The 27,470-nt window shown below is 41.1% G+C and overlaps 2 protein-coding genes across 3 annotated transcripts; both read left to right on the top strand.

Annotated features, from left to right (window-relative positions):
- The first annotated feature begins 923 nt into the window (after nucleotides 1–923).
- Nucleotides 924–17,786, top strand: LOC308308981 (4-galactosyl-N-acetylglucosaminide 3-alpha-L-fucosyltransferase 9-like). 2 transcript variants are annotated; one of them, XM_080754435.1, is made up of 3 exons: nucleotides 939–1,065; nucleotides 13,677–13,831; nucleotides 15,198–17,786. In XM_080754435.1, exon 3 carries the CDS (start codon nucleotides 15,206–15,208, stop codon nucleotides 16,340–16,342), a length of 1,137 nt encoding a protein of 378 aa, XP_080610561.1. In that variant the 5' UTR covers nucleotides 939–1,065; nucleotides 13,677–13,831; nucleotides 15,198–15,205; the 3' UTR covers nucleotides 16,343–17,786. The 2 variants fall into 2 exon arrangements, with proteins under 2 accessions (XP_080610560.1, XP_080610561.1); XM_080754434.1 differs by lacking the exon at nucleotides 13,677–13,831 and having other exon boundaries at nucleotides 924–1,065.
- Nucleotides 5,149–13,664, top strand: LOC308308998 (4-galactosyl-N-acetylglucosaminide 3-alpha-L-fucosyltransferase 9-like). Its single transcript, XM_080754452.1, has one exon. It carries the CDS (start codon nucleotides 9,683–9,685, stop codon nucleotides 10,838–10,840), a length of 1,158 nt encoding a protein of 385 aa, XP_080610578.1. The 5' UTR covers nucleotides 5,149–9,682; the 3' UTR covers nucleotides 10,841–13,664.
- Nucleotides 17,787–27,470: the final 9,684 nt, after the last annotated feature.

Genomic DNA, 27,470 nt, shown 5'->3' with positions numbered 1-27,470 from the left:
CACCACAGACCATATAGACTCTTTTAAAACAGGCTTTTTATTTAGGAAGGCCTTCTTGTGCTGAATGATAAGCTTTTGTATTTTCGTTTAGTTTTTTGGTACTTTTACAACTTTGCTAACGTTATATTATTGTTGTGAAAACCTTGCCAATGTTATATTATTGATTACTGATTATTGATTATGTGTTTCTTTTACAATGTATGCAGCACTTTACGATTCCATGTGAATGATCACATGGAACAAATGATCAAATTATTAAGCAGACAAAATACTATTATAAAAAGATGCATTTTAACCTTGGTTTTTAACTTTAAATACAAAGAAACAATTATATCAATTATATAAATATTACACCCAACTCATCTCAATGATATCTTGACTGTAAGACATAGGGCAGCTCACACATTTATACCCCATGGCCCCTCCATTATTGAGATTGTAGATCTGCTACTTTGCTGTCCAGTGTCCCTCATTGACAAAAAAAAAAGCAGAATAAACATGCTATATTACCGTTTTAGAGGTAGAGTTGCTAACAGAGGTAAACTTGCTAACAATGTTGTGGACACAAAACCCCTGTCCACAGCTATACACCTATTTAAAGACTCAAACCCCACCGTGACTCTTTTAGGATCCACTGCAGAGACATGGTGAGAGACATGATTGTGATTTGTTTGGTAGTGTTTTGTTGAATAAATAACCTTTATATCTTGTTTGTGGTTTGTGGTTTTGTCCATGCACCCTACCTAGCAATTGTGCACCATCGATAGGCAGGTATGAACAAACCGTGACAGTGTGTGGTCATACTGTCACAGGTACCTTTAAAATCCCTTTAGCTCATGTGGTCCTGTGTGGAAAGGGGAGGGAAGTCCTCCCAATGGTGCATTCGGCACCACCCTCTGCTGTTCCCATACCACACTGGGATAATCTCGGTCAGAATGCACTGAGTGAGTGGAAGGATTTCAGGAACTTGTGAAAGGACAGAGTATAGGGCAGTATGAGGAATGGATTACTGACTGATGGAAGGTGATGACACAAGGGAAGGAAGGTTCAAGCTAAGGCCCACAGGTAAGACAAAACTTCAACCAAAGGACTGCATGCTTGTTGACAGTGTTTCTTGGAAGTTTTATGTTTTGTTTTGTTCCGTTCACCAGAGGTTGGTAATGACACTAGCTGGACAAACTCGATTACACTTACTTTAGTAACTTCTTTTTTTATAAATTCTACTTGTAAGAGTAGTTTTAACCCATTAAAATAGGTAAAGCATCTGTGTCATTTTAGGTTTTTGCAAATATTCAGAAATAGCAGATATACAAGCTCACAGATAGCTTGTACATCTACAATTGTTTGACATTTTTGAAAAAAATCTTGAAAGTGTGAGAACTACTGATTTTTCAAGGCATTTGTATCTGCCTCAAGGTCTTAATGCAAAATAGTTACTTTTACTTCATATTTGGGCAGTAACATTAGATCTTTTTTCTTTTTTTGAGCGGTGGTCACAACGCTCCTATACGTGGCCGTGTGTGTGTGTGGGTCTGTCTGTCTGTCTGTCTGTTTGTCTGTCTGTCTGTCTGTCTCCGTGTCCGTAGCCTGCACTCCTGCAGTAACCTTTTCTGACCACACATGTTAAGGGAGGGGCGCTGTTGCACACACACACACACACACACACACACACACACACACACACACACACACACACACACACACACACACACACACACACACACACACACACACACACACACACACACACACACACACACACACACACACACACACACACACACACACACACCACCGCTCAGTTCACACGAGTGTGATTTTTTTTCAAATGATTTGGTATCATTTCACTTTGTTTGTTTCATTCTCTCGGATAAGAGTTCAGCCAAAAAGGCTATTTGCTTTGGCTCGGTCACCTGACTCAGTTTCACCAATCAAACATACTGTACTGTAGCCAGAATCACAGCTCCCAGAATGTCTCTGAGCTGGCAGGTGATGCAAGGTTATACACACACAGCAGGAAAGAGTGGACAGACAATAGTTACATTATGCGCTACCTTTGTCTGCCTTAATTTATGTTATTTTGTAAAGATTATATTATTGTGGGTTGTTTCATTTAAAGATAGGACAACAGATTATGGAACCACTTCAGATATTTACATACTAGTAACTAGGCCATATCTACACAACTATCATTGCAAATATATAAGAAAGGTTCTCATCTGCTGAAAAACAACAGCTCGGTTATTAGATTAATGACATCACAAGTGAAGTTGCCAGTTATACGTACTGTATTGGTAGAATATAGAAGACAGCTATTTTCAACGCTTTGGAAGCCCTTCTACCTGTTAAATATGAAATAAAATGTGTATTGATGATACTCGTATCCTGGCATTTATTTATAGGCAGCTTCGGGGAGTTCGACAAACTTCTTCCTCACAAAGCATTATTCACTGGAGGTCAGGGTGATTCCATGATGGGGACTGAGCGAGTCACTGGCTTAACATTAACAATAACTTGAGCGGACACACATGCTGTAATAATTATGTGCACATACAACAGTAATTAATCACAGCAACACACTTCCTTTTTGTGTTTATGAATTTGGGACTGAAGGTCTCCGGACAGGGCTGGGACAGGATGTCAGGCGGCTGTGATAACATAACGTTATACTGTATCACATCCGCCAGTAGCCATGAATGTAGACACATTTTCATTTTGATTTACTGATAATGCAGACAGACACAGTATCTCACATACAGTGCATACATGTTCAAACTCAACAGACACATGCACGTACTACACACACACAAAGACGTGCACGCAAGTATGCACATGTGAATGCATTCATGCTCACGCCACAGCCACTGCAGTGCACACACGGTTAATGATCTTGTTTTGAATTCCTTCATTGCGTTGCTAGGAACTACATTTTTTAGACCTTGTTTATGAAAGATAGGAAGTGTGGGAACTTCCAATCTATTCCCCCATGAAAAGATCTAAATCCCGCAGGCTAGCTAACCCCCACCATAACATACACCAAAAATAGACATTGAATTATGTTTGCACTAGCTATTCGAACTTAACAAGACGCTCACTTCAGTCTACCCCACCACTTAAAACCGATCCCTTTTCAAATCAACCAGTCAAAGTGGGTGACAATGTATAGAAATTAAAATGCTTTCATAGCAGTGCTTCAATGGAACATCAGCTCAACCTTTGAGGGAATTCAGATTCAAAATATGACATAAATGGCCTTTTTCCAACTTAACAAAATCACTTTTCTGGATAGTAATGAGGAAAATAATCTATGGCCTTTAATTGGCTTGGAGGCACCAATGTATCTGGTGAAACCTGAACCACACCAAACAGCGCTGTCAAAGGATAGGGGTCCACAGCCGTACCACATACTGTATATGAAAAAAGATATTTCTGACCAGAATTTGGATAACCTTGAACGGCCTCAAAACGTATGACTAACGTCCTCTGTAATTATTACAAATAACCTGATAAGCACCTATAATAAGAGTCTTGTGTGAATAGGGCTTTAGTGTGGCCAGACCTCAGGCAAATTGGGTCTAAACCTTAATACATTCTTGCCAACTTGTTTCTGTATAGAGATTGTGGAATAGTTGTGTGACTATGTGAGACTAGTTCTTACCTGCCCTTGCACTATGAGTGTTTGCTACATCGTAGCTTCAATTGTCACTGTAGACATAAACTGTAGATAAAAACTCATTGTCTTATATTGTGAAAAGTATGTTGGATTTTAACAAGAATAAAGACTATCAAGTTAAAACAATGACAGAAGAAAACATCTAGAGGTTTAGTTGTTGTTTAGGATGCAAGGGGGCATTTTGCCAACATGCATTGTTATACCATTAGAGGAGACTTGTTTATGCTTAGTATAAATGGAACTGCCTGAGAGCTTTGGAAATGTATAAGTGGAATTATATTTTACACTGGATTCTTTTTCTTTTTTCCATCTCTGTTTTATCTCACCGCAGAAACACAAAAGAGACTGGAAATGTTAAATCCAGGGGCCAAATGGTACTAACCGAATTGAAAATGCTCCACAACAACGTGGCATCCATTGCGCAAGTACCTTATTGTGTGTAGGTGCATGGATGATAGTGCATTCATTCATAAATATTCATACAGAATTCATACCCCTGACATTAACCGTCACAAGGGAGCAGGACAGGGTATAGCCTTCTGCACTGAAGGATGTCCCAGGATATAAAGAGGCCATAAATGTGAATGTTTGAGTGGCTCTGAATGTCATTACAAAGTCCTCTACACAGCCTCCGAGAGCATTAGGTGCCTCTCAACAACCCCCCTGGGGGTAAATCGGATTCAGTTACAGTGGCCATTACCTGTGTATTCATACATGCTCACTCCGGATACCACCCCGTTTGGCTCAGCAGCTCATCAAAGTGTGACTGACAGATGCCAGAAAATGATTAGATTGCACCGGGGGGGGGGGGGGGGGGGGAGAACCTAGAGGCTCTCTGCCTGAAAGATATACCTCGGCGATGCTCAGGCATCAGCCATGAAATGAGACAGACAGTCCAAATGAGGGAACAGCTCAGGATAATATCCCATTACAAATGTTGTTTACGCCTGATGTCTGGATTTAGTCTGGTCGTCCATGGCTGTGTATAGCTGGCCCAAAATGTTTGGAGTAAGCAGTGCCAGAACTATTTCCCTTGGAAAAACCCAGGGAGGCGGTCCCAACCTTCAGCAGCAGAATGCCCGTATCCAGGGACGTGCTGGCCATTGGGAAAAGCGGGACAACTCCCGAACGGCCGGTTCATTCCCGGCCTGTCCAGGCCGGCCATTAGGAAAAAAATAAAAATAAAATGTCGGCCTTCGTTCCAAGTAAATCGTCACTGTCGGGCAGAAACCTTGTATCTCCAGGTTTCAAATTTACTTTGCTTCATCATACAAGGCCGTTGCACAAAAGTAGTGAAAACAGCAGATCTACAAGCACACAACGCCTCGCGGTGCGAGGCGTTGTGTGCTTGTAGAACGGCTGTTTTCACTAGTTTAAATCATTTTTAAAATGATAAATACAAAACAAACGGTTTTGGACATACAAGGTTTCCACCCGACAACGACGAAATATAACAAAAAAAAAATAAGGGCCACTCCAACTCTTTTGCCCGGGCTGAATCAGGGGCCCAGCACGTCCCTGGCCCGTATCTCTCTGCCATCATCTGTCACTCGCACCACCCCCCCACCACCACCACCAATGTACCGGTAGATGCTCATAGATTGGCACCTCCTGCTGTTTAGGAGTGGCATAGTGCCACATTGAAACGCTGTGTAACCAATAACAGCAGCTAATATGAATTAGCGTGTCCTTTGTCCTTGGGTTTTGGACTGCTTCCCCCTTCCCCCATGCCATGGACAAAGGCCAAAAACTATTTGCCAATGACTTCTGCATTAAAATAATCCCTTTGTTGACTTTTTATCGCCGGCTACATTTATAAATGTATGCTATCGTACAAAACAAACATTCCCTGAAAGCACAATTAAGCACTCAGGAAGTGTTGTACATCAATTAGAAACATCCACTAAGGCAGGATGCCTCCTGCTTACTTGGCTAGAGAACCTCTTTAATCTACATGTGCAGCAACTAGACGGTCATTTGTTTTATTATTTAATATGCAAGCAGACGATCAGAGATACGCAATACACAGTTGCTTACACTTTGCTTACATTTTCTTTAGTACAGCACATGTTTTCAAATGTGCGTGTGCGTGTGTGCAATAAATGACCTGCCGACCTATGATGAATGTTATCAGTTACTAGGAAGTCGGAGGTCGACATTCCACTGAAGAGGGAGTGAGATTCAAGGGGAAGTTTCAGGGCCGGTTTCTGCTATAAGCAATATAAGCGGTCGCTTAGGGACACAACCAGGGGGGCCACATCAGAGGATGGTTGTGCTGGGAGTGTTAGGTATAACTGTGCCAAAATGCCGTTTTCTATGCATTTTGGGGACTTTGAACCCCCTAAAGATTTTCGGCCCTGGATATGGATAGGTTTGTGCACCTGGATGAAGTATTTCTGCTTTTACCGGTATATAGATAAGGGGTCTTCAACGTTTTTACGGCCAAGCACTTATTAGCTGATAGAGAGATGATACTGTATACAGGGTTCCCACACATTTTTACCAATTAATTTCCAAAACCTTTCCAAAACTTTTCCAGAATATTTAACCCAATTTCCAGGACTATATAACAATAATTCAACTCAATAACAAGTCGCTTACTCCCCGAAATAATCATATTTGAACTGGGGACCCCGGGACCCTGACGAGCACTAAGAGTTGAGGAATTTGAGCATGTAGATCTGCTATTTTCACAATTTCTGCCTTTGACAATTTGGCCAATGTTTAATTTGTCATTTCAGAGTTTTTAACAAAATCAATAACCAAAGACAATGCATAGCTATTTTTTCCAGGACCTTCCAGGACCCTTGATCAATTCCAAAACTTTTCCAGTACTGGAAAAATATTTGTCTAATTTCAAAATATTTCCAGGAATTTCATGACCGTGGGAACCCTGTGTATATTCGTATTTCTAAGAATGCTTTCCATTCTGTCATACAGAAACGTGAATGGTGCTTGCATTGTAGCCTTGCATAGAACCTTAACATTCTGTGCAGCTCACCAGACATCATCATTGAAATTGTCAGCCAGCTCTGTGCCGTTCATTTGGAGAAGTAAAAACTCCTGACTATAGACATATAACTTAACATGGGTGACAATGTAAAATCCATCAAGAATCAGAATGGAGAAGTAGAGCAATGTGTTCTTCACAGCTTTCATGACATATGACAATTCAGCTCTAATTTCATTGGCAGCAACTGACTTCCTAGTCCCTGTAGCATGCAGTTTAACCTGTGACCTGTGTACGGTAGCATGCATTTTTAGTTGAGTCTCCAACTCTCCATGTTTCTTGTTAAAACCAGAGGGCACGAAAATATCAAATTAAGTTTTCAGTAGGCTACTCGCAAAACATTTAAAGACACGCGGCAGAAGAAGGAAATGTTAACGTTTCTCAGACATATTTGGGTGTGAAGTGTGGTTTACATAGGATATTATGCAAGTAACACTCAAAAGTGTGAACTTTGTACTGTAGGTTCTTTTGACAGTCTTTTTAACAGATTAAACTATCAAAATGATTAGGGCTTATGTATATGCAAGCAGATGATCAGAGATACACAATTGAATACACAGTTGCTTACACTTTGCTTACATTTTCTTAAAGGAGCTATAGTCAACGTTTTCATTGTAGGGCCGACACTTTGTTTACATCCTAGTCTATAGACTAGAATGTAAACAAAATGTCGGTCTGACAATGGCCAAAATGATTATTTTATCATTATTTTACGCTTTTTGTGGTCATTTTTGAATAGAAACACATATATATTATATATACTATATATGTGTATATATACTGTATATATATACTGTATATGTGTATACTACACATATACTATAGTGGTCCATGGCAGAATCAAGCCTGCAGGTTGTCAATGGGAAAATGTTTTACATATATTAAGCTTGTTTTTTTATAAAATATTTTCGAAACATAATTTTTATTTTAGCATCCGTTTTTCAAGAAAAAGTTGACTATAGCTCCTTTAAGTACAGCACATGTTTTCAAATGTGCGTGTGCGCAATAAATGACCTGGCAACCTATGATGACCTATTATGAATGTTATCAGGGAGTTAGACCGGTTTTACTGGATTGTCTGGTTGCTTCTGCTCGCTCATACGAGATACAAATCAGTATACATCAGTTAGAATAATCATAGGAGTTCATTCCACAGCTTGGCAGCCAGCTTGAAACTTTGACACCACCGTTGTCAACCACCACCAACAGGTTAGTTCTGTTCCTGTAAGTATCTGATGCCATTTGATATCGTTGCTGTCTGTCGGGCAGAAACATTGTGTCTCCATATTACAACTTTTGATAGATTTTTGTAAATTGATAACCTACTTCATCATATACAGAGTCTCACACACAAATAGCAGAACTAGCTTGTAGTTTGTCTATTTTCAAAAAAAGTAATTTGTTTTTAAATAGTGATAAAAAGGAACGGTTTTGGTTTCCACCAGACAGCGACAATATTTATTGTTCCAATATCACAAGGCGAGAAGCATAGATCTATAGTGGCTGAAAGACATTCTAACTCTTATTTCACCATACATGATTATAAACATTTATAACGAGTGTTATAATGCATTATAAACACGATTATAATGCATTTATTTATAGACCTGACCTTTAAGTAGAGTGTTACCCATATTTCTGTTTCCTGTGTTTTTCAGTGCTTACTGCCCTTGGTGTAAAGTAACTAAGTACATTTACTCAAGTACTGTACTTGATTACGGCTAACCACTGGGTTAGCGTGCCTCTCAGCCGTCTTCACATTGTGAAATGTGATGAAAAATGACGTGCGCTGTACGTGTTTGATTTGCACCACAGTTCTCAAATATCCATGGAATAATATAGCAGGGAAATCTTGCTGATTTGGGGACTAATGAAATATGATGTGCAAAATAAATTGAGTTTTTTATGCTGTGGTGGGAGATGGGTAGAGTATAGCCAAAAATGTACTTGAGTAAAAGTATTGTTAATTTAGATTAATAATAAAACTCCAAAGCTATTACTTGAGTGAAAGTAGCAATACTCTTCAAATATGACCTTTCTACAAAATGAAAGTTTTTTTGCTTGAGTTACAGTACTGCAGTACTTACTTTTTCTAAGCATTATTAATATCTACTATAGTGGTCCATGGCAGAATCAGGCCTGCAGGTTGTCAATTGGAAAATGTTTTAAAATGTAAATACTTATAAATAAAATAATAATAATAATAATTAAATGATCTTTCATAAGTCCATTAAATGTAATAAAATGTTTGAATTAATTGGCGTGGTATGGGAGAAAAAGCTTGAAATTAAATAATGAATGCACGATACAATGTGCAACAAATGATATCAAGGCCAGGCATTATTTAACTGAAATATGTGAGTGCTCCTCCAGAGCTCAAAAAAGGGTTAAGAAACACTGATCTATTCCCCACCCTTATGCTGTTCTCTTGCTTTATCCAACATTCGAGTAAACCCATGTTAACTGACGTACTTAGCCTATGTGTAACTTATGAGTGAGCCAACACATGCCATTATATGGGAAAATGTCCTAATAATGATGGAAATGAGGAAATCCTGTGCACTTCCCCTTCTTGAGATTCTAACTTTCTGTTGAACTTCTTGACCTTTGAATTCCCAATACATGACAACAATGACATGTATTGGTCCACCACTGCATAATACAGAAGTAGGGCTGGGTGCAATAACAGCAATACCGCGGTTGTGTAATGCATACTGCGGTGTCGAGTTCATAACCGTGATTATACCGCAATTAACTTTATAACTAAAGAAATTATTAAAGAAAAGAAAACGAATTCTGATGACACCAGAACGATGTTATCAGTTATCGTTATGCTTGGTGTGAACAAACAAAACATGCATTAATCAGAACTAAGTGTAAAAAAAATACATCGAACAAGTAGCTTATGAAGTGATCTTGAATGTGTAGATGATGTATTAATATATTATCTCTCTTTCTCTCTCTCTCTCTCTCTGGTCTCTCTCTAGGGTACGTCAGCCATGAGCTCTTCATCCTACAAGAGGACAATAATAAAATACTGCCTGCTGGTTCTGTTTTTACTGGGGTCTTTTCTCAACTACTACTACAAGCCAGACGTCATGTTTCCGTCTTTTTACGGAATTCACCACGTCTCTCGAATAGACGAGGCCTATCGTAACATCCTGTGTCCGGGAGGAAACAGATCCCGGGACTTATTCAACTATACCATGCAGAACCGTGTCATGTGGACAGAATACAATCACACCAAGGCCATCCAGCTTAGAGACGGAGATGTGGAGCCTCAAGTCCTGATATTGATGTGGTGGTGGCCATTTGGACTCAAATTCACATTCAATATCACAGGATGTCGGTTGACGGACGACAGGACTCTGTACAACAAGGCTCATGCTGTCGTCTTCCACCACATTGACATCGACGGAGAGCTGATCAACTTGCCGACAGAGCCACGTCCCCACTTTCAGAAGTGGGTGTGGTTTAACATGGAGTCACCCGCAAATTCGGCTCTGATCCCTGAACTCGACGACTTGTTCAATTTAACAACGAGTTATCACCTGGATTCAGACGTCCCGGTGCCTTATGGGTACTTGGCGCCGGTGGACTCGGAGGACAAGTGTTTCAAGCTGCCAGTGAAGGACAGATTTGTCTGCTGGGTCGTGAGTAACTGGAAACCACACTTTAAGAGAGTTCAGTTCTACAATGAGCTGAAAAAGCACATCAGGGTAGAGACTTACGGCAGAGCCTTTTATCATCATTTGAATGACGAAAACGTTCTCAAGTTAATATCCAGATGCAAATTCTACCTTTCCTTTGAAAATTCTATTCACAGAGACTACATCACAGAGAAATTATACAATCCCATGACAATGGGGACAGTACCAGTAGTTCTGGGCCCTCCAAGAACAAATTATGAGGATCACATCCCAGGAGACTCTTTCATTCATGTAGACGACTTCTCCAGCCCAAAGGAGCTGGCAGAGAGACTCCTTTATCTGGACCAGAACCACAATGAATACATGAGCTACTTTAACTGGAGACAAGGGTTTAAGGTCAAACATTCCCATTTTGGCCATGACAATGTGCACAGATCGTTCATTTATCTACGAATGCACCAAGGCCGACAAGCTGTTCATGATCTCAACAAATGGTACTGGAGTTAAAGGCAAAGAATTACTTGTGTGGGAAGTCACAGTTTAGAGCAGGGGTCTTCAAGAGGGGGGTCTGGGACCCCTAGGCCCTTGTGTTTTTCATTAACCACTTGAACCCTAGCAGACCTATTCTAGGGGGAACATAATTGGCTGAAAATAGCTTGTAGATCGGCTATTTTAGGCGAAGACGTCAAGTTAAGTTTACAAAGTATCGAGGGTTTAACAATAACATTGTACAATAACATTTTCAAAGACAGTTGCTCAAAACAGCTCAACATCAACTCACCAAAACCACAGGATACTAGACGAATGAACACATCTCTCAGTGAGGCAAACATACTTTTTTAACAGATGAGAAAATGTGATAAGCATGTAATCTGACAAAATTGCATCATGTAATGAAAATACCTAATGAATCACTTGCTTAACTGAATACTGAACAAGCTACCATTTATTGGGGGAAAATGTAGTTTCCGGAAATACATGGAGGGATATGGTTGTGCTTATTTGTGATACATTTTCTGAAACTCAAAACCAATTTATCACAACATGTGATAATGAATGTGTTACCTTACCAATATGTTATTGCAATAATAAACAATCGCATAAAAAAAAAATACAATTTGTGTTATTTACTTTTGGATTATAGTTTTTAATCAGAATCAGAATGTGAATTGTTTCATGTCATCTGAGCTGAAGTTTCTACTGTGCACGTTGCCTTACAGTTAGAAAAATGAGGAAGAATCATAGAGCATGCAGTGGCATTTCAGAAACCAAACACACCAAACAAATAAAGGGTTAATCTATTTTCATTATCCTGAGGCTATGCTAGATGTGGAACATTCCATGTGGAACAACACACATATCCAGCACTGAACAACACAATCTACTGCAGAACATCAGTCCTGTGTTAATTTTGACTGCAAAATTCGATTTAGTTTTAGTCAAAGACTTTTGAATAAAACATATATATATATATAACATATATAACATATAGTCATATTTTAGTCATCTGAAATGTTAGTACTTTTAGTCGACTAAATGTCATATGGTCAACTAGAATCTACTGTTGATTTTGTCGACAAAAATGTATTTTGGCAGGCCTTGATGGGACGCGTTGTGAGCTTGTAGATCTGCTATTTTCAGAGTGCAATACCTGAGCGCAACCAAACATAAAATGACCTGTCTTTTAATTCTACCATATTTTAGTCTAGTTTTTATTTCAATTATTTGTTGACAAAATTGTCAATATATTTACACATAGTCTTAGTTTAGAATATATACATAGTTTTTATTATGTTTTTGTCAATGAAAAAAAAAAAGGTAGTCGATAAACATTTTTATAACTGGTTGGAATAATGTGTTCCTTCCATGTGTTACGTCCAAACCGGGGAAATCCTCCCTGTCAGGTGAAAAGAAGCAACTTGGACTACTCATGCATAGAAGGAAGAATGAGGTCAGTCCGTTGTCTCCCCAGACGCGGCAGAGGGAGAGCAGAGCCCAGGATTACATAGGCAATTGGCACTGGGTGAAAAAATGGGTTACAAATATTGTGGGATAAAAATTAAGTAAAAAAAACATTTTTGGCCATATTTTAGTCTACGAAGTTAACACAGAATTAGTGACTAATGGTCACATGCTGTATAGACGTGTTTCTTGTTTACAAACATTGAGACTAAATGCACAACTGACTGTATCATGTAATCAATTCCGTCCAATCCCCAAACCTGTTGTTTTGGGGAGCGCTGGTTTCATTGGCTAATTTTGGTACGGACCCTGCGCACGCATCTAGTTTTATCAGTGTAACGTGGACCAGAAACCTGTCTATGCCCTGTTCAAAAATGTCCAATAATGCTTAAAAATAGAAAAATCCAAGTTGGCCACACGGCTGAAATATATAAGTAAAATCGGAGGTGCCGTCAGAGTTGCTCAAAGTAGGTGATAAATGGCTGCCAACTAGAAAATAAAATTTCTGTTGAACCTCAATGGTAAATTTAACTTTTTCCAATTTAAAAAACCCACAATATCCTTAAGCTACATAATAGTGACAGAAGGAGGGGTTGGAGATTTCCATCCTAATAATATTCGGGGTCTTGCTATCAATGTGGCAAACGCTATTTTATTAGATTTTTTGGTGGTTAGAAGTTGAAAATCTGGTGGAACTCCAAACATGGCAATCTGTGTGAAGGCTCCAGACAAACCGATATCAAGTCCCAGCTCTACTGAAACACAAAGAGTACTTATACATTTTGGAAACATATGAACCTATGTCCTTGACTAATAGGTCAACAATTCTGTGCCTAGCAATGTACGTATATTCCCTTATTCATGGAAGCAACTCAGAATATGTGACAGAGTTTCAGTAAGTGGATTGTGGTCATGGTGCAGACAAAGAGGAAACACACACGCAAGCACACACACACAGTTGTGAATGTAGCCCTCCCTCGAACTAAGATCACAACATCGTGAGCTTGTAGTTCTAATATTTTAAAACAATATATTGTGTCAATGGGTTTTATGAATGTTTTGGACACAGTTTCCACCAAAAGCGAAAGTAAGCGTACGCAAATGAGAGTCAATCAACAGATGCTTTTGAGCAGATAAATGCCAGCTAGTGCTAATCATGACACACACACACACACACACACACACACACACACACACACACACACACACACACACACACACACACACACACACACACACACACACACGAAAGCACGCATGCTAGATCACTTGAGGACATGCAGCCAAAACCGACATTTCGACAGTCTATAAGGAAATGTCACAACGTATAGTAGCCTACGTTGCGTTGGTCTTACTTTCTTTTCGTATTTTTTCTCCCCAGTTGAGAAATGCTTACAGATGCTCACATACTTTTTGCACAAGGAAGGAACATTTAATAATTCCAGCTGATAGTTATAACGATAAAAAACTTTTGAGGATACACAATGTGACCTAAAGTCTCTGATGCCGTTTTCACGCAGCTTGTTTTTCAATAAGGTGAGAAGTTGTTTCAATTTCAGGTCTATTAGCTGAAATGTATTCTGATTGGGGTTGACGATTAATTGTCGATTAATTGTCAACAAATAATGACCCTGTTGCGATTACAGTAACATTAAAATTTAGTTTTTGGTATTAAAATAAAAAATATATGTATTTTTGCGATCAATTGCGATCAGCTCAGACTCATTATAATATTTGTGACAGGCCTAATTCTGTTGCATTTGAACTGCAGTGAACCATGTGTTGTAAGTCACAGCAGTCCAAGATTGTCAGTTTTTTTCGATTGCTAAAACACATTTTTCAAAACTGTACATTCTTTTCAAAACTGCACACACAAAACTCCAAACATTACACACAAATTGCTAATCCCTGGCATCCCTTTGCAAAACAACTCTTTGCCATCAAATCTCTTAACATGTTCACAAAATGGAGCTTGTGTTTTCATTTGGTAAACACAGCCATATTTTCACATGACACACACATACCATTCATTGAATAAACACAACTAAGCTTTTGGCTGAACACTACCAAGCATGTACAGAACACTGAAGAGCAAAATTGAAAACACAATTGTCGAAATGGAACACACCATAAGAATGACCATGGCTCTGGAGAATAAGATATTTCTCATTTTGTAAAATGACTCAGTGTAGGCCTACTTTTTTCATAGTCAAACATAAAACAGCACACAAATATGCATCCAAAACAAGTTTTGATTTACAGTAGATTTAGGCATCATGCCTCTGGTCAGAGATGGGCACAAAAAACGAAAATATATTTTGAAAGAAATTGGTCAGTACTGACCAAGATACTGTCACCAAGATACTATCCTCGTGACAGTATCCTGGTATTTATACCTTTGTATTTCAAATATTTTTGTTGTATTTTGTGCCCATCTCTGCCTCCAGTTCCTGTCTCAATGTTCAGTTGTGCAACAAGTGAACATTGTGTGTGTTTTTTAGACAACAGGGTGATGTGTAATTGACACCAGACCCGAAAGTTTAGAGATTTGAATATTTGTGTGTTGTGGATTGATGCTTTGAGATTTTATGTGAGAAGTGTGTGCAAACCTGAAAATTGTGTGTTGTGTTTTGACAACAAGGTGATGTGAAATTGACATCAGAGTGTAAAGAAGGAAAGTCAGAGTCTAATATGATAAGGAAATCTAAAGTAGTAACAAATTGAGTCAAGTGATTGGGGACAGAAGTAAAGGTTGTGAAAATTGTGCCTAATTTTTGCTTTTTGTGTTTTAGCAATCGAAAAAAACTGTAATTTACGATTTTAATTTCTCTCTCTCTCTCTCTCTCTCTCTCTCTCTCTCTCTCTCTCTCTCTCTCTCTCTCTCTCTCTCTCTCTCTCAAAGGGTCAGCCATGAGCTCTTCATCCTGCAAGTGGACTCTAGTAAAATGCTGCCTGGTGCTTCTTTGTTTACTGGGGTCCTTTCTCATGTACTACAAACCTGACTTCAAGTTTCCGTCTTTTTATGGCATTTACGAGGCCTCTTGCAACAGTCTGTCTTCGGGAGGAAACATCTCCCGGAACCAAAACCACACCTCAGAGAACCCCCACCTGACGTGGACAGGTTACAATCACACCAAGGCCATCCAGCTTAGAGACGGACATATGGAGCCTCGTAATCAGGTCCTAATATTGATATGGTGGTGGCCATTTGGATACAAATTCAACATTAAAGGATGTCGGCTGACGGACGACAGGACTCTGTACAACAAGGCTCATGCTGTCGTCTTCCACCACATTGACATCAACAGAGAGCTGACCAACATGCCGACAGAGCCACGTCCCCACTTCCAGAAGTGGGTGTGGTTTAACATGGAGTCACCCGCAAATTCGGCTCCGATCCCTAAACTCGACGACTTGTTCAATTTAACAACGAGTTATCGCCTGGATTCAGACGTCCCGGTGCCTTATGGGTACCTGGCGCCAGTCGACTCGGAGGACAAGTGTTTCAAGCTGCCAGTGAAGGACAAGTTGGTCTGCTGGGTCGTGAGTAACTGGAAACCACAATTTAAGAGAGTTCAGTTCTACAATGAGCTGAAAAAGCACATCAGGGTAGAGACTTACGGAAGCGCCTTTCTTCATAATTTGAATAACAGAGAGTTTTCAGAGTTAATACCTAGTTGTAAATTCTACTTGTCCTTTGAGAACTCAGAGTTTAGAGACTACATCACAGAGAAATTATACAATCCCATGACAATGGGGACAGTACCAGTAGTTCTGGGCCCTCCACGAACAAATTATGAGGATCTCATCCCAGGAGACTCTTTCATTCATGTAGATGACTTCTCCAGCCCAAAGGAGCTGGCAGAGAGACTCCTTTATCTGGACCAGAACCACAATGAATACATGAAATACTTTAACTGGAGACAAGGGTTTAAGGTCAAGCGTTCCTATTTTGGACATGAGAATGTTCAAAGGTCATGTGATTATTTACAAATGCACAGCGACAGACAAGCTGTTCATGATCTCAATAAATGGTACTGGGGCTAAATGAATTATGACAAAAGAATTGCATTGACTTTGCTGTATTTTAGAAGTCACGGTTTAGAGCACCTGCTTGATTTGAATTAAAAGCGTTTCCTGCCTATAAGTCATTTTGGATTGTAACAAGCATTCTGATAGACTGAGAACACAGGCAATAAGGCACAATGAAGCAGCTGCAGTGTTGGGAGAGTAGAATTAAGGAGAAATGTCAATTTGGCCAAAAGATTACATAGGCAATTATGCTATAGGTTAACAATATATAAAAATGTAAAATTACAGGTCCATCTTTACATCTTTGCAGTTAAATTAGCACCCCTGATTTTGGTGGGTGATTATAGGCTATACTCTAGTCTCCGGCCTGATATGGGATATGGTTTTATGATTTATAATTGCCTGAAACTCAAAGCCAGTTTATTACAACAGGTGGTTTACTGTCTGACAACAAATACTGTAATGAATGCTGTTTAATCAATATGTTTTACTTGCATTGGACTAAGGACTACAAACCATTGATTGACATCTAGACCTACCGCACATACAGTTAGTATGAAACAGAGCTGCTACCTTTGAACGCATTTTAAATCTGAGTTAAAATAGTTCTTATACTGTTTAAATCGTATTGAGAAAGGCCTGTTCAAATCACAGCCTGAAAACGTTGAGAGTTAGACGAATGAGGAAGAATAATAGGCTTTCCTCCATAGCTTGTTCTTCCTCATGTTAACTCATGTTAACAGTAAATCGTACAGTTAGAACAGCGATTCTCAACCTGTGGGCCGGGGCCCACTGGTGGGCCATTTGGGGTATTGCATGTGGGCCTCCAACTAACTGGCAAAATGTGAACTTAAAGTATACTACGTGGGTTCCATGATTGATCCAAGTAGCGAACATAATACCCCAAAACAAAACAAAAGAAATAAAAGAAAACTACCTACCATTTCTGCATCAAAGTCAACAAACAATTCTTTTGTAGATCCCCCATATGTCTATGGTTTAATCTTTTGTAGATCCCTATAGGTTCATGGTTTGTTTTGCCTGATTCACCGCCTTTTTAATGTTTTTAATTTATTTTATGTTTTTACTTTTCTTTTCTGCTTTATCATTTGTACTTTTTCCGTAAAGCACTTGTGCTTCATCTTTGCCTCATCTTGCCTCATCATTGCTCACACAGCACCTGGAAGCAGGAAGCGTTGTGTGAGCTTATAGATCGGATATTTTCACAACATTTATCTGTGGAACCGAGTCAAGCCAAGTGCTTATCAGGTTGGGTGTCCCTAGTTAAAATATTATTTGGCGGATCATGGCCCGAAAAGGTTGAGAACCACTGCATTATACTGAGAAACAAAGGAGAACAAAGTCCTCCTTTGTTTCTACACTTATCGCGTCAATCTCTGAACAGCTCTTCCCCTGAAAAACAGGTTTTCTTATAAGAATAAAGCATATTATTTTGTAACGGCTTGTCAGTTTGGTTTTTAATGGATTTATATTATAGCTCACAAATCTCATTAGCCACACACCTTGTCAAGATAACAGAAACTGACAGGACAGGACAAGGAAGCTCTTAACCTACAATAGATGAAAATTACACAGTAGACCAGTGGTTCCCAGACGATTGTGAGCTTGTAGACCGCCTGTATTTTTGGCAACAAGTTTTGGTGTAGGGGAAAAAAAAGAGCATGCCAAGTATAAAGGCAACTCTTGTCCTGTTTACCATGTACAGTAGAGGGCTCAAAATGTTTCACATCACCCCACGTTATGAGCTTGTAGATCTGATATTTTCAAGTCAAAATTGAGACACCAGATTCCTGCTCTTTTCCTTCTAATGTCGTTGGGGTTCTGGACTCTCTCTCTCTCTCTCTCTCCCCCCATACCTCCCCCGTGCACAGACTTTTAGGAAGGCAGATGCCCTTATATGGGCAACCCAACCACAGCGACACTGTGCAGTCAATCACTCACTCTCACACAAGCACGCACACACACACACACACACACACACACACACACACACACACACACACACACACACACACACACACACACACACACACACACACACACACACACTACACACACACACACACACACACACACACACACACACACAAGGAAACAAATTTAACTTATAATCAAAGGTTCACACCCACCTACGACCACAACCTAGTATGTCTCAGAACCACAGAGGAAACGTGTCTGTTTCCATCTGCAGCTGCTTCTGTGTGAAAATTCCTCCAACGGAAACAAGACTGCAAGGGCTTTTTGGGGGTGTTCCTTTTAGGCAGGTTGTTTGACTGTACTTGTGCTGTACTACATTTTTAGTTTTGACTGTACTTGTGCTGTTCTTAATTTTGGTCTATTAAAATATTCAATCAAAATGTAGCACATTTGAATTCAATTCAAATGTGCTACATAGCCTTCAGTACTTACCGGTATACTATTTAGGAGTGCTGCTGACAACTTCATTTGCCATCTCTGTGCCTTTTGGGTTGGCACTCATCACAATCAAATAAATAAATATATATGTTGGCCTACAAGAAAGGGGAAACCAAAAGGCCTAGCCCACTGTTTTCTCAATATCTGGTTCGGGGCCCACCAGCGGAATTTCTGAGAGTGCGCAAATGGAACCAAACAGACCTGTCCAATGTCCAACACTAGGATTTTAAAGTGTAGATTTGGGCTCCAAAGAAACAAACCCCAAAATGGTCCACTCGAATGGACCGCCTGTTGCCTTGTTATTGAGTGAGAGCAGGGTGTAGAGAGCAAGTGAGTCTTCAGAAAGAGAGATACAAATGTCTTATATGGGCATAAAAAAGGGTCACTTTCTCCTATGAAGGCAAAATCGGATCTATGCACAGCAGCCCTTCCGAAATTGTGCCCCTTCCTTAATTACTTCATACTGTAGGTGCCAATGAATGAATGCTCTGTTCCATTTAGTAGAGCACAGTGGTTCTCAAGCTTTTTATCTTCAAGGAACCCCGTAACTCTGAGAATGTACAAATGGAACCATTTGGAACCCCCTCAAGGAACCGGTGTGAGGGTCCCTGGACCACACTATTTCCATAGACAAAGTCCTGGTGACTACGGTTCCAACTGCCAAGAACCGTGGCCTGGACTGGACAGTCAGCTGTCATTCAAGGCACACATTGTCACTCAATCCTGTAGGTCCACACTATAACATTCAAAGGATCAGACCCTCCCTCACCCCAGGAGTCAGCTCAGCTCCTTATCCAGACATCAGTCATATCACATTTTCTAACTAAAATGGCCTTTTTTCAGAGAGACAAATCATGAGAAAATAATTTTAATTATCGACCTGTCTCTGTCCCAGCAACCCACTTGTTGGCATCCACTTAGGAGACCATTTGCAGGAATTGTGTACCATTTCGCCTCTAGTGGATACAATTGGGACGGCAGATCTTCCTAAATTAACCATCTTTGTTAGAGCTTATTGGGCAGGTGCACAGGCAGGCTCTGGTTGGCTCCTACCGGTATGTGTGCACGACACGTGCCTGCCTGCCTGCCTGCCCACCCTCGCTCCCTTTCTCTCTCTCTTTCTCTCTCTCTCTCTGAATTTCACCAACTTCCCCTGCTGGGACAATCAATCCTTAATCACCCCTCCCTCCCCCCGGCCGCCAGCGAGACGACTCAATCGGCGCTAAGATATGCTAATCTTATTCCTCAGATGATTACGCCGCGGATTCAACATTGATCTTCCCTGACCTCCGAAAAACACAGGCCCCGCTGTCAGAAAGACTGATGGAGACTCGGGGCGGGAAACACTTTCTGTTCCAATGCCACAGTGATCTCTGGCGCGCGGATCACAGCGCTGCGTTACGGGGGTGGAGAGCCGCCATGACATGTGTTTTTCAGGGATGAGAGATTGGACAGAGATGTCATTAGCATTGATATGGGCCCTTTTGTGTGTGAGTGCGCGTGTCCGCTAGTGTGTGTTTGTGTGTCCGCAAAAATGCATCAAATACCCACAGATAGTGTATGTGCATGACATGTGTGTGACATAGCTCTGTTTACACAATGCTGTACCCCCTCCAACTGTATATATGTTCTCCATTTTCAACTGTTTTTATTATGTTTTGAAACTTGCTTTGGTAATGTAAAGTTTGTTTTCTCATGCCAATAAAGCTCCTTTGAATTACATTGAAAATTGCATGACTATGACTACATGCATTTATAGGTTTGTGCATATTCACTTATTTGTGTATGCATGCGTATAGAGTAGTACGTATGTGTGTGTGTGCATGTACGGTATGTGAGGATGAGTCATGAGTCTTGGCCCTTCTATGCGGTCGTGTGCATCATAACCTGCATACTAAATATGTTTGCAAGCGTACGAACACAACGTACATCATCATTATATCCCCCACATCACCATAACAACTCCAACATGATAATGACCTACCTCCCACAAGTCCTTTGTCAGAGATATTTCAGTAGCAAACATTTCTCTTTGCTTTGCACAATTCCCTCCTTGCTGGACACTGTAACCCTTGACCTACAGTATGGGAACCCCGGGCTATGGTTTAGCACTTACATGGGAAAGTGGCGGCCCCCCATCTTCACCTAATGTTGCGTGCGGGTCAATATCTACAGTAAATACTGATTATATATTATTGATTTCAGCTGTTCCAATGAATCATTAATGATTCAAAATGTTCATGTCAAGAAATGTGGGTCATGACCGAAAGAATAAGGTTGCGATACAAGCGGACGAAATTAGTTGTCTCAAATGGGTGGCTGGCATCTCCCTTAGAGAATATAGATAGGGTGAGAGGTTCAGTCACCCGAGAGAGACTCGGAGTAGAGCCGCTGCTCCTTGACTTGGAAAGGAGCCAGCTTAGGTGGTTTCGGGCATCTAGTATACGGAGGCCTCCCGAGCGTCTCCCTAGGGAGGTCCTCGATGCACGTCCCACTGGGAGCAGACCCCCTGGCAGACCATGAACTTATCTGTTATTTTTGAATAGCAATGCTAAAATCTAAAATGACACAGGGCAACATTTTATATAATTTGAAAAATCTTTTTGAATAATTCAGACCCCCATCTTTGCCGATGGGATTCACGGATTCACGTTAATAGCCGACAGCAGTGCGAGGCGTTGTGAACTTGTAGTCCGGCTGTATTTTCACATTTATCCGTGAAACCGAGTCAAACTAAATGTAATGGTGTGATGTAATGGTGTGACAACAGCAGTTGCCAGCCTAAAATCTGTGAACATACACAGTGTTGGGACAGGGTGACCTTTATCTGACTATACAGTTGCACTGATCCGTGTACTGACTTGAGCTATTCCCTACTGCATTATACTCTGGAAGAGAAACTGATTTCACGTTTCCCACATGGTGAGTGTGTGTGTGTGTGTGTGTGTGTGTGTGTGTGTGTGTGTGTGTGTGTGTGTGTGCGCGTGTGCGCGTGTGCATGTGTACATGTGTGTGCGCGCACGTGTGTCTGCAGACTCTGCACACACGCGGGTCTGACAGTAGGCTATATGTGTTCTTGCAGTCTTGAGTCCTGTCTTAGTAGTTCTGAATACAGTCAAATTGTTTGTATTCAGTTCCCCAACAAACCTACAATGTTGAGGAGTAGAAACCAAATAGATTTCTCGTAAAATTATGAGATGTTAGAAACTTGGATGATTGCACACAGCATCAACAGCACCTGTTGATTCCTGTGCCAACACTAGATGGCAGTATGACGCTATAGCATTCCCCAGTGCACACACTCCTGCTGCAGTTTACCTCTCATCATCATCATCCTCATTCTCCTCCTCCTCCTTCTCCCACAGTCCCTGCTGGCCAGTCCTGTTCGCCTCCATATGGAGGCTGCAGCGAGCAGCCTCTTTAATGGAATGTCAAGAAATGGCAGTCTTGTGCCGTGCTGTTTGAAATACAGAGTGAGTTTAAACAATTTGCCCCCTTTTCTCCTCCTTTCAAAACCCACGTTCCTCCTCCTCCTCCTGTGATCTGCAGGTGGTTACCTGTTTCACTTTTCAGCATCTCAGATGAACTATAACCGGGGCTTGTATAACAAAGCTGGAGAGAGAGAGAGAGAGAGAGAGAGAGACAGAGAGAGAGAGAGAGAGAGAGAGAGAGAGAGAGAGAGAGAGAGAGAGAGAGAGAGAGAGAGAGAGAGAGGTTTCCTGACTTGCTCAGTCGAGAAAACAGCGGGCAGTCCCGTGCGTGGTTTACGTTTATGGTTTAGGTAACGTTGTGCTGTGCCGTGCCTGTGTGGGCACGCCGACGCAGGGACCAACTGACCTCGCGTTGGTTCTCAAAGAAAACATTGCTTCTAAATATGATGTTCACTAACGGCCTGTGGGCTTTCTGCTGCGCTCACATGCCAATTTCCATAGGGTGAGAAATTAGATATTAGTGTCAATTTCTATTTCCCTTCTCCTCCATCAACTCTGTTGCGTTTACACGTGCCTCAGTGGACAATGATTTGGGCAAGATTGAGAATGACCTCGGATAATTGCGTTGTCATTGGAGTGTGTACTACACATTCATGCACATGCTGCTAACACATGTGTGGTGTGCACAGACTGAGACAGGCACGCTCACTCATGCACGTGCATGCAGTCACTCACATGTGCACACACGCACACACACTATGTTGTTAACTGTAGGCACATTAATTGGTGCAAACACATACCGGTACACAACAATGAAGTTAACATGGCAGTGTAAAAGTGCACCAAATTCAGTCATTAGCTTCCGTATGAAGATAATACTTTACTTCAGGCCAGACCTAACACTGCAGATACAAACTTTGAAATGCTAGCCCTGCATAAATAATTTAAAATTCGAAAAGTTATAACTTGAATTTGGAACTTTATCTTTTCCGCGAATGCGCTGAATGCGTGTTCACTAGCTTGTTTATGCTTTATGTATTTTTTTTAATGGTGTCCTGCTCTGTTTTATGATGTGAATATATACTTGAGATGAATTTTTCATTATTTCGCTGCATTAATAAACAAGAACATAGTCGTCGCCAAAACCATTCCCATAGACAAAATGCTCCTCCAAATCTCCTCTGACATGTACTGTGCCTTCACATTATGGTATTTTCCTGTCCATGGGGCACCTGGCCTGGAGAAACGCTGAGACTGTGATTTTTTACAGAGTCCAGGCGGGGACAAAGCTCACTCTTTATACCGAATGTGTTTTTCTCCATTGGCGGATCGATGGCTTCTGTTGTGAATGGGCGTGGAAGGCCCCGGTGTTATCGAGTTTCCCCTGGGGGTGCATGGGCTGCAGCCCCCATTGTCTCCTTAACTGCCTGTACTCTGCTATGGGTTAATAGAACAAGCTCCATTGGAGACCAGCATTGGTTGGCCCCACACCACACTTGAACTCTCTCTGAACTACGTATATGGTTTGTGATTTTGTGGTTAATTATTGTCTGCACGTATTTCCGCGCTGCGTTATCAGTTGGTGCACAAGTGGCTTCATACACAGACAATTCTGAGGATTATTTTAACTCTGTGAGTCGAAACCTCTGGCGTTACTCCCATTAAGTGTGTCTTTTATACTTCTCAAGCATCAAGCATGAGCATGTAGGGCTACAGTACTGTAGGTGTGCACAGGAGTAGTGTTTGCTGATACTATACAACATTTTCTTTACGCAGCTTTCACTGAAATTTGTAAACTATACAGCAGTCTTGTACACAACAAATAATACACGCATTTTGGCATAACACAAACAAAAACAAATGAATCACATACAAAAACACACGAAGACAAGAGCAGTGTCCACTGTTCTGCTTACCACTGGTCAGATTCTGAATTTAGCCTCAATATCGACTGACGAACAATGGACTTGTAGTCTGACCCTATTGAAATTTGACCAATAATCCTTTAACAGTTGCTGTTGCTGTTGCTGTTGTTCTTTTTATTGTGAACTTGTGAAACAAGCCCCGATTGGGGTTGGGGATCAGCTATATGCTTTCTTTTGCCTTCGTGGCCGTGGTGTTAAGTAGGCTAAATAGATACTATCTGTATTTAAGTACAAGGTATTTTTACTTTACTGTAGTATTTTAAATTTTCAGTATTTTTATCGGGAGCGTGTCTGTGCCATGGCATTGGTCCGACATTTCATTGTTCCTACATCGCATTAGTCAGAATCTGGTGAATGTTAAACTGGTGAAAATACTATGCCTAAACCTAAACCTAACCCTAACCTCAGTAAAACTATGCCTAAACCTAACCCTAACCCTAACCTCAGTAAAACTATGACTAAACCTAAAACCTAACCCTAACCAAATTAGGACTAATGAGATGTAGGACTAATGAGATGTAGGACTAATGAGATGTAGGACTTACGGGCAGTCCCCAGCATGTCGACATTTCCACATAGCATCTGTACGACGGTTCATCCTTTCGACACGGGTGAATTTTAACCTGGTGAGTAGCTAACCTGCCGACGTGGGTGAATGTTAACCTCTATGCCTAAACCTAACCCAAACCCTAACCCTAGCCTCCGTAACCCTGACGCGGGTGAGTAGCTAACCTGACGACTGCCTTTGTCGAAATGATGGGAAATAGGAATAGCGAGATTTTCCCTTTTTATCGAGGGGAATCAAGCCAATCTCCACCACCTGATGTCTCCCATGTAAACACGTGGCACAGCAAAAGGTAATGGGTGTTCAAACACAGCCTCCCTGCCTATCATAAAGGGAATGATTTATGTTGGTAAAATAACAACATAATGCTCCTTACGGGCAACATGTTCCACAGATCCTCCCCGACAATGGGGAAACAGCTGTTTGTGTGTTTTTTTTTTCTTCTTTTTTTTTGTATGTGTCGGGGTGCGCAGATGCGAATCTGCCCTTGGCGTTGTGTCTCCTTCCGCATGTGGCTGCAGGTAGGTAGGTAGGCTAGGCGAGCGTGTGCATGGGTGTTTGTCGTATGCATGATTTATTTAACAGATATGGGAGTTCTTCAGCCGCCTTCAGCCTGTGTTACAGATAAATTGAAACCAATAAAGAAATGCGGGAGTCGCTCCTCTGATAGTGCCGAGGCTTAAGTCAATAAAAGTGACAAGGTTTTTCTTTTTTTGTCAAGACAGTCACACCTTGTAAACACTGTATCGTAGCAAACAGGGACGTGCTGGCCATTGGGAAAAGCGGGACAACTCCCGAACGGCCGGTTCATTCCCGGCCGGTCCATTAGGAAAAAATTAAAAATAAAATGTCTGCCTTTGTTCCATTTTAGGGGCTGGGCGGCCAACAAAGTAAATCGTCACTGTCGGGCAGAAACCTCGTATCTCCAAGTTTCAAATGTATACATTTTTTCGCAAAGCAAAGCCCTGCTTCATCATGCAAGGCCGTCGCACAAAAGAAGTGAAAACAGCAGATCTACAAGCACACAACGCCTCGTGCTTGTAGATCGGCTGTTTTCACTAGTTTAAATCATTTTTAAAATGATAAATACAAAACAAACGGTTTTGGACACACAAGGTTTCCACCCGACAACAACGAAATATAACTCATGTAATTGGCCCACTGCCTTGTCACTTTGTCACAAATCTTTGAGTAGCAGCAGCGCTACAGAGAGATCTCTCAGCACGCAATGAGGGCCTCTCCAACTATTTTTCCCGGGCTGAATCAGGGGCCCAGCACGTCCCTGGTAGCAAACCAGGCTGTTAGTGGCCGAGGGGAGACTTCCCAGCATGCCGTGGGGTGGACGGGCGTGTTAGTTATTGTTCCATTATTGTGTTACGGTGTGCTTGTGTGCCTGTGGGGAATGTGTTTGGAGGAGTTACGCGTCTATTTGTGATAAACGTTGTTGATTTACGGTTTACCATTTATTTGATGTATGCGTGTTTTCAGGGCAAAACCATGAGCGACATAGGTGGTTGTGCATGCGGGCACATCCGCCATTTCTGTCTTTGGGTTAGAGGGTTTGGTGCTTAATGTGGACAAGTGTAAGGAGTTGCCAAGCTTCATATCGTCGTTGTCGAGTGGAAACCTTGTATGTCCAAAACTCTTCGTATTGCATTTATCATTTTAAAAATGATTTAAACTAGTGAAAACGGCCGATCTACAAGCACACAACGCCTCGCACCGCGAGGCGTTGTGTGCTTGTAGATCTGCTGTTTTCACTACCTTTGTGCCACAGCCTTGTATGATGAATCAGGGCTTTACTTTGCGAGAAAAAAAAAACGTACAAATTTGAAACTTGGAGATACGAGGTTTCTGCCCGACAGCGACGATATAGTAGAACCCAGTTCATTACAGTATGATTCTTCTCACAGTATATTAAAGGAGTAGTTCTCTCAAAAAAGTACTATTTTCAATCAGATAGATACCAATCAATTACACAGCGTATGAAGCCTTGAATCCATGCAGATTTTTGCACATTCCTAAGCCAATAATTTGATGAGCGGCAGGAAAATCGAAGAGTCTAGTCTCCTATTGACCGATGGCCCGTCATCAAATTATTGGCTCAGAAATGCGACAAAAACTAAAAGATCTCCACAAATTCAAGGTTTCATGGGGTGTGTAATTTATAGAAAATAAGTATTTTTTGTGGCCCATAACGTTATGAGCTTGTAGATCTGCTGTTTTTTTTAGTTTTTGGCATGCCACTGGTGGTCCAGTGGTCAAGAAAGAACCACAAAGCGATTCATTCTGTGGGCACAAGCGTGATGATTGGGCAGAGAATGGGAACGTCTGGGAGTTATGATGAAGCCTCCTGTAGCATTTCCACGGTGGGAAACCACATCACTGTGGAGTGATGAGATTTCAGTGGAGGGGATGAGGGTTCAGACCTGTGACACTGAGGACACGACAGACACAAATAGGACCGTGAATCAATACACTACAGACTACACAGCTCCATTATTAGACAACAGAGAGCTATAGACTAAACGACGGGGGGGGGGGGGGGGGGGGGGTCAGTGATTGTGTTTGCATTATTTGAACAGCTGGACATACTCAACTTTCTCTTTAGACACTAATACATTGGAATTGTATGTCATGTAAACGGTGGGGTTCAACTGTATAAGCCCACCTAGGGTTTCTTACCTCACCGGCACAACAATATTCTGTGATCTTTCCTCAGAAATATGTAGTATTATCGGTACACAGTATGTCTACCCTCATCCCATCAACATGAATCTCTCCCA

The sequence above is a fragment of the Nannobrachium achirus genome, assembly GCF_963921795.1.
Source record: "Nannobrachium achirus genome assembly, chromosome: 2".
NCBI classification, from domain to species: domain Eukaryota; kingdom Metazoa; phylum Chordata; class Actinopteri; order Myctophiformes; family Myctophidae; genus Nannobrachium; species Nannobrachium achirus.
Note: the sequence above shows the minus strand (reverse complement) of the source record. Positions and strands in the feature narration are given on the sequence as shown.

Bases quoted from the DNA above. Each gene is read 5' to 3' on its own strand.
- LOC308308981 (XM_080754434.1), top strand. From the start codon at position 1,017: ATGGAAGGTGATGACACAAGGGAAGGAAGGTTCAAGCTAAGGCCCACA. The intron at 1,066-15,197 runs GTAAGACAAAAC...TCTCTCTCAAAG, and splicing joins GTTCAAGCTAAGGCCCACAG to GGTCAGCCATGAGCTCTTCA.
- LOC308308998 (XM_080754452.1), top strand. From the start codon at position 9,683: ATGAGCTCTTCATCCTACAAGAGGACAATAATAAAATACTGCCTGCTG.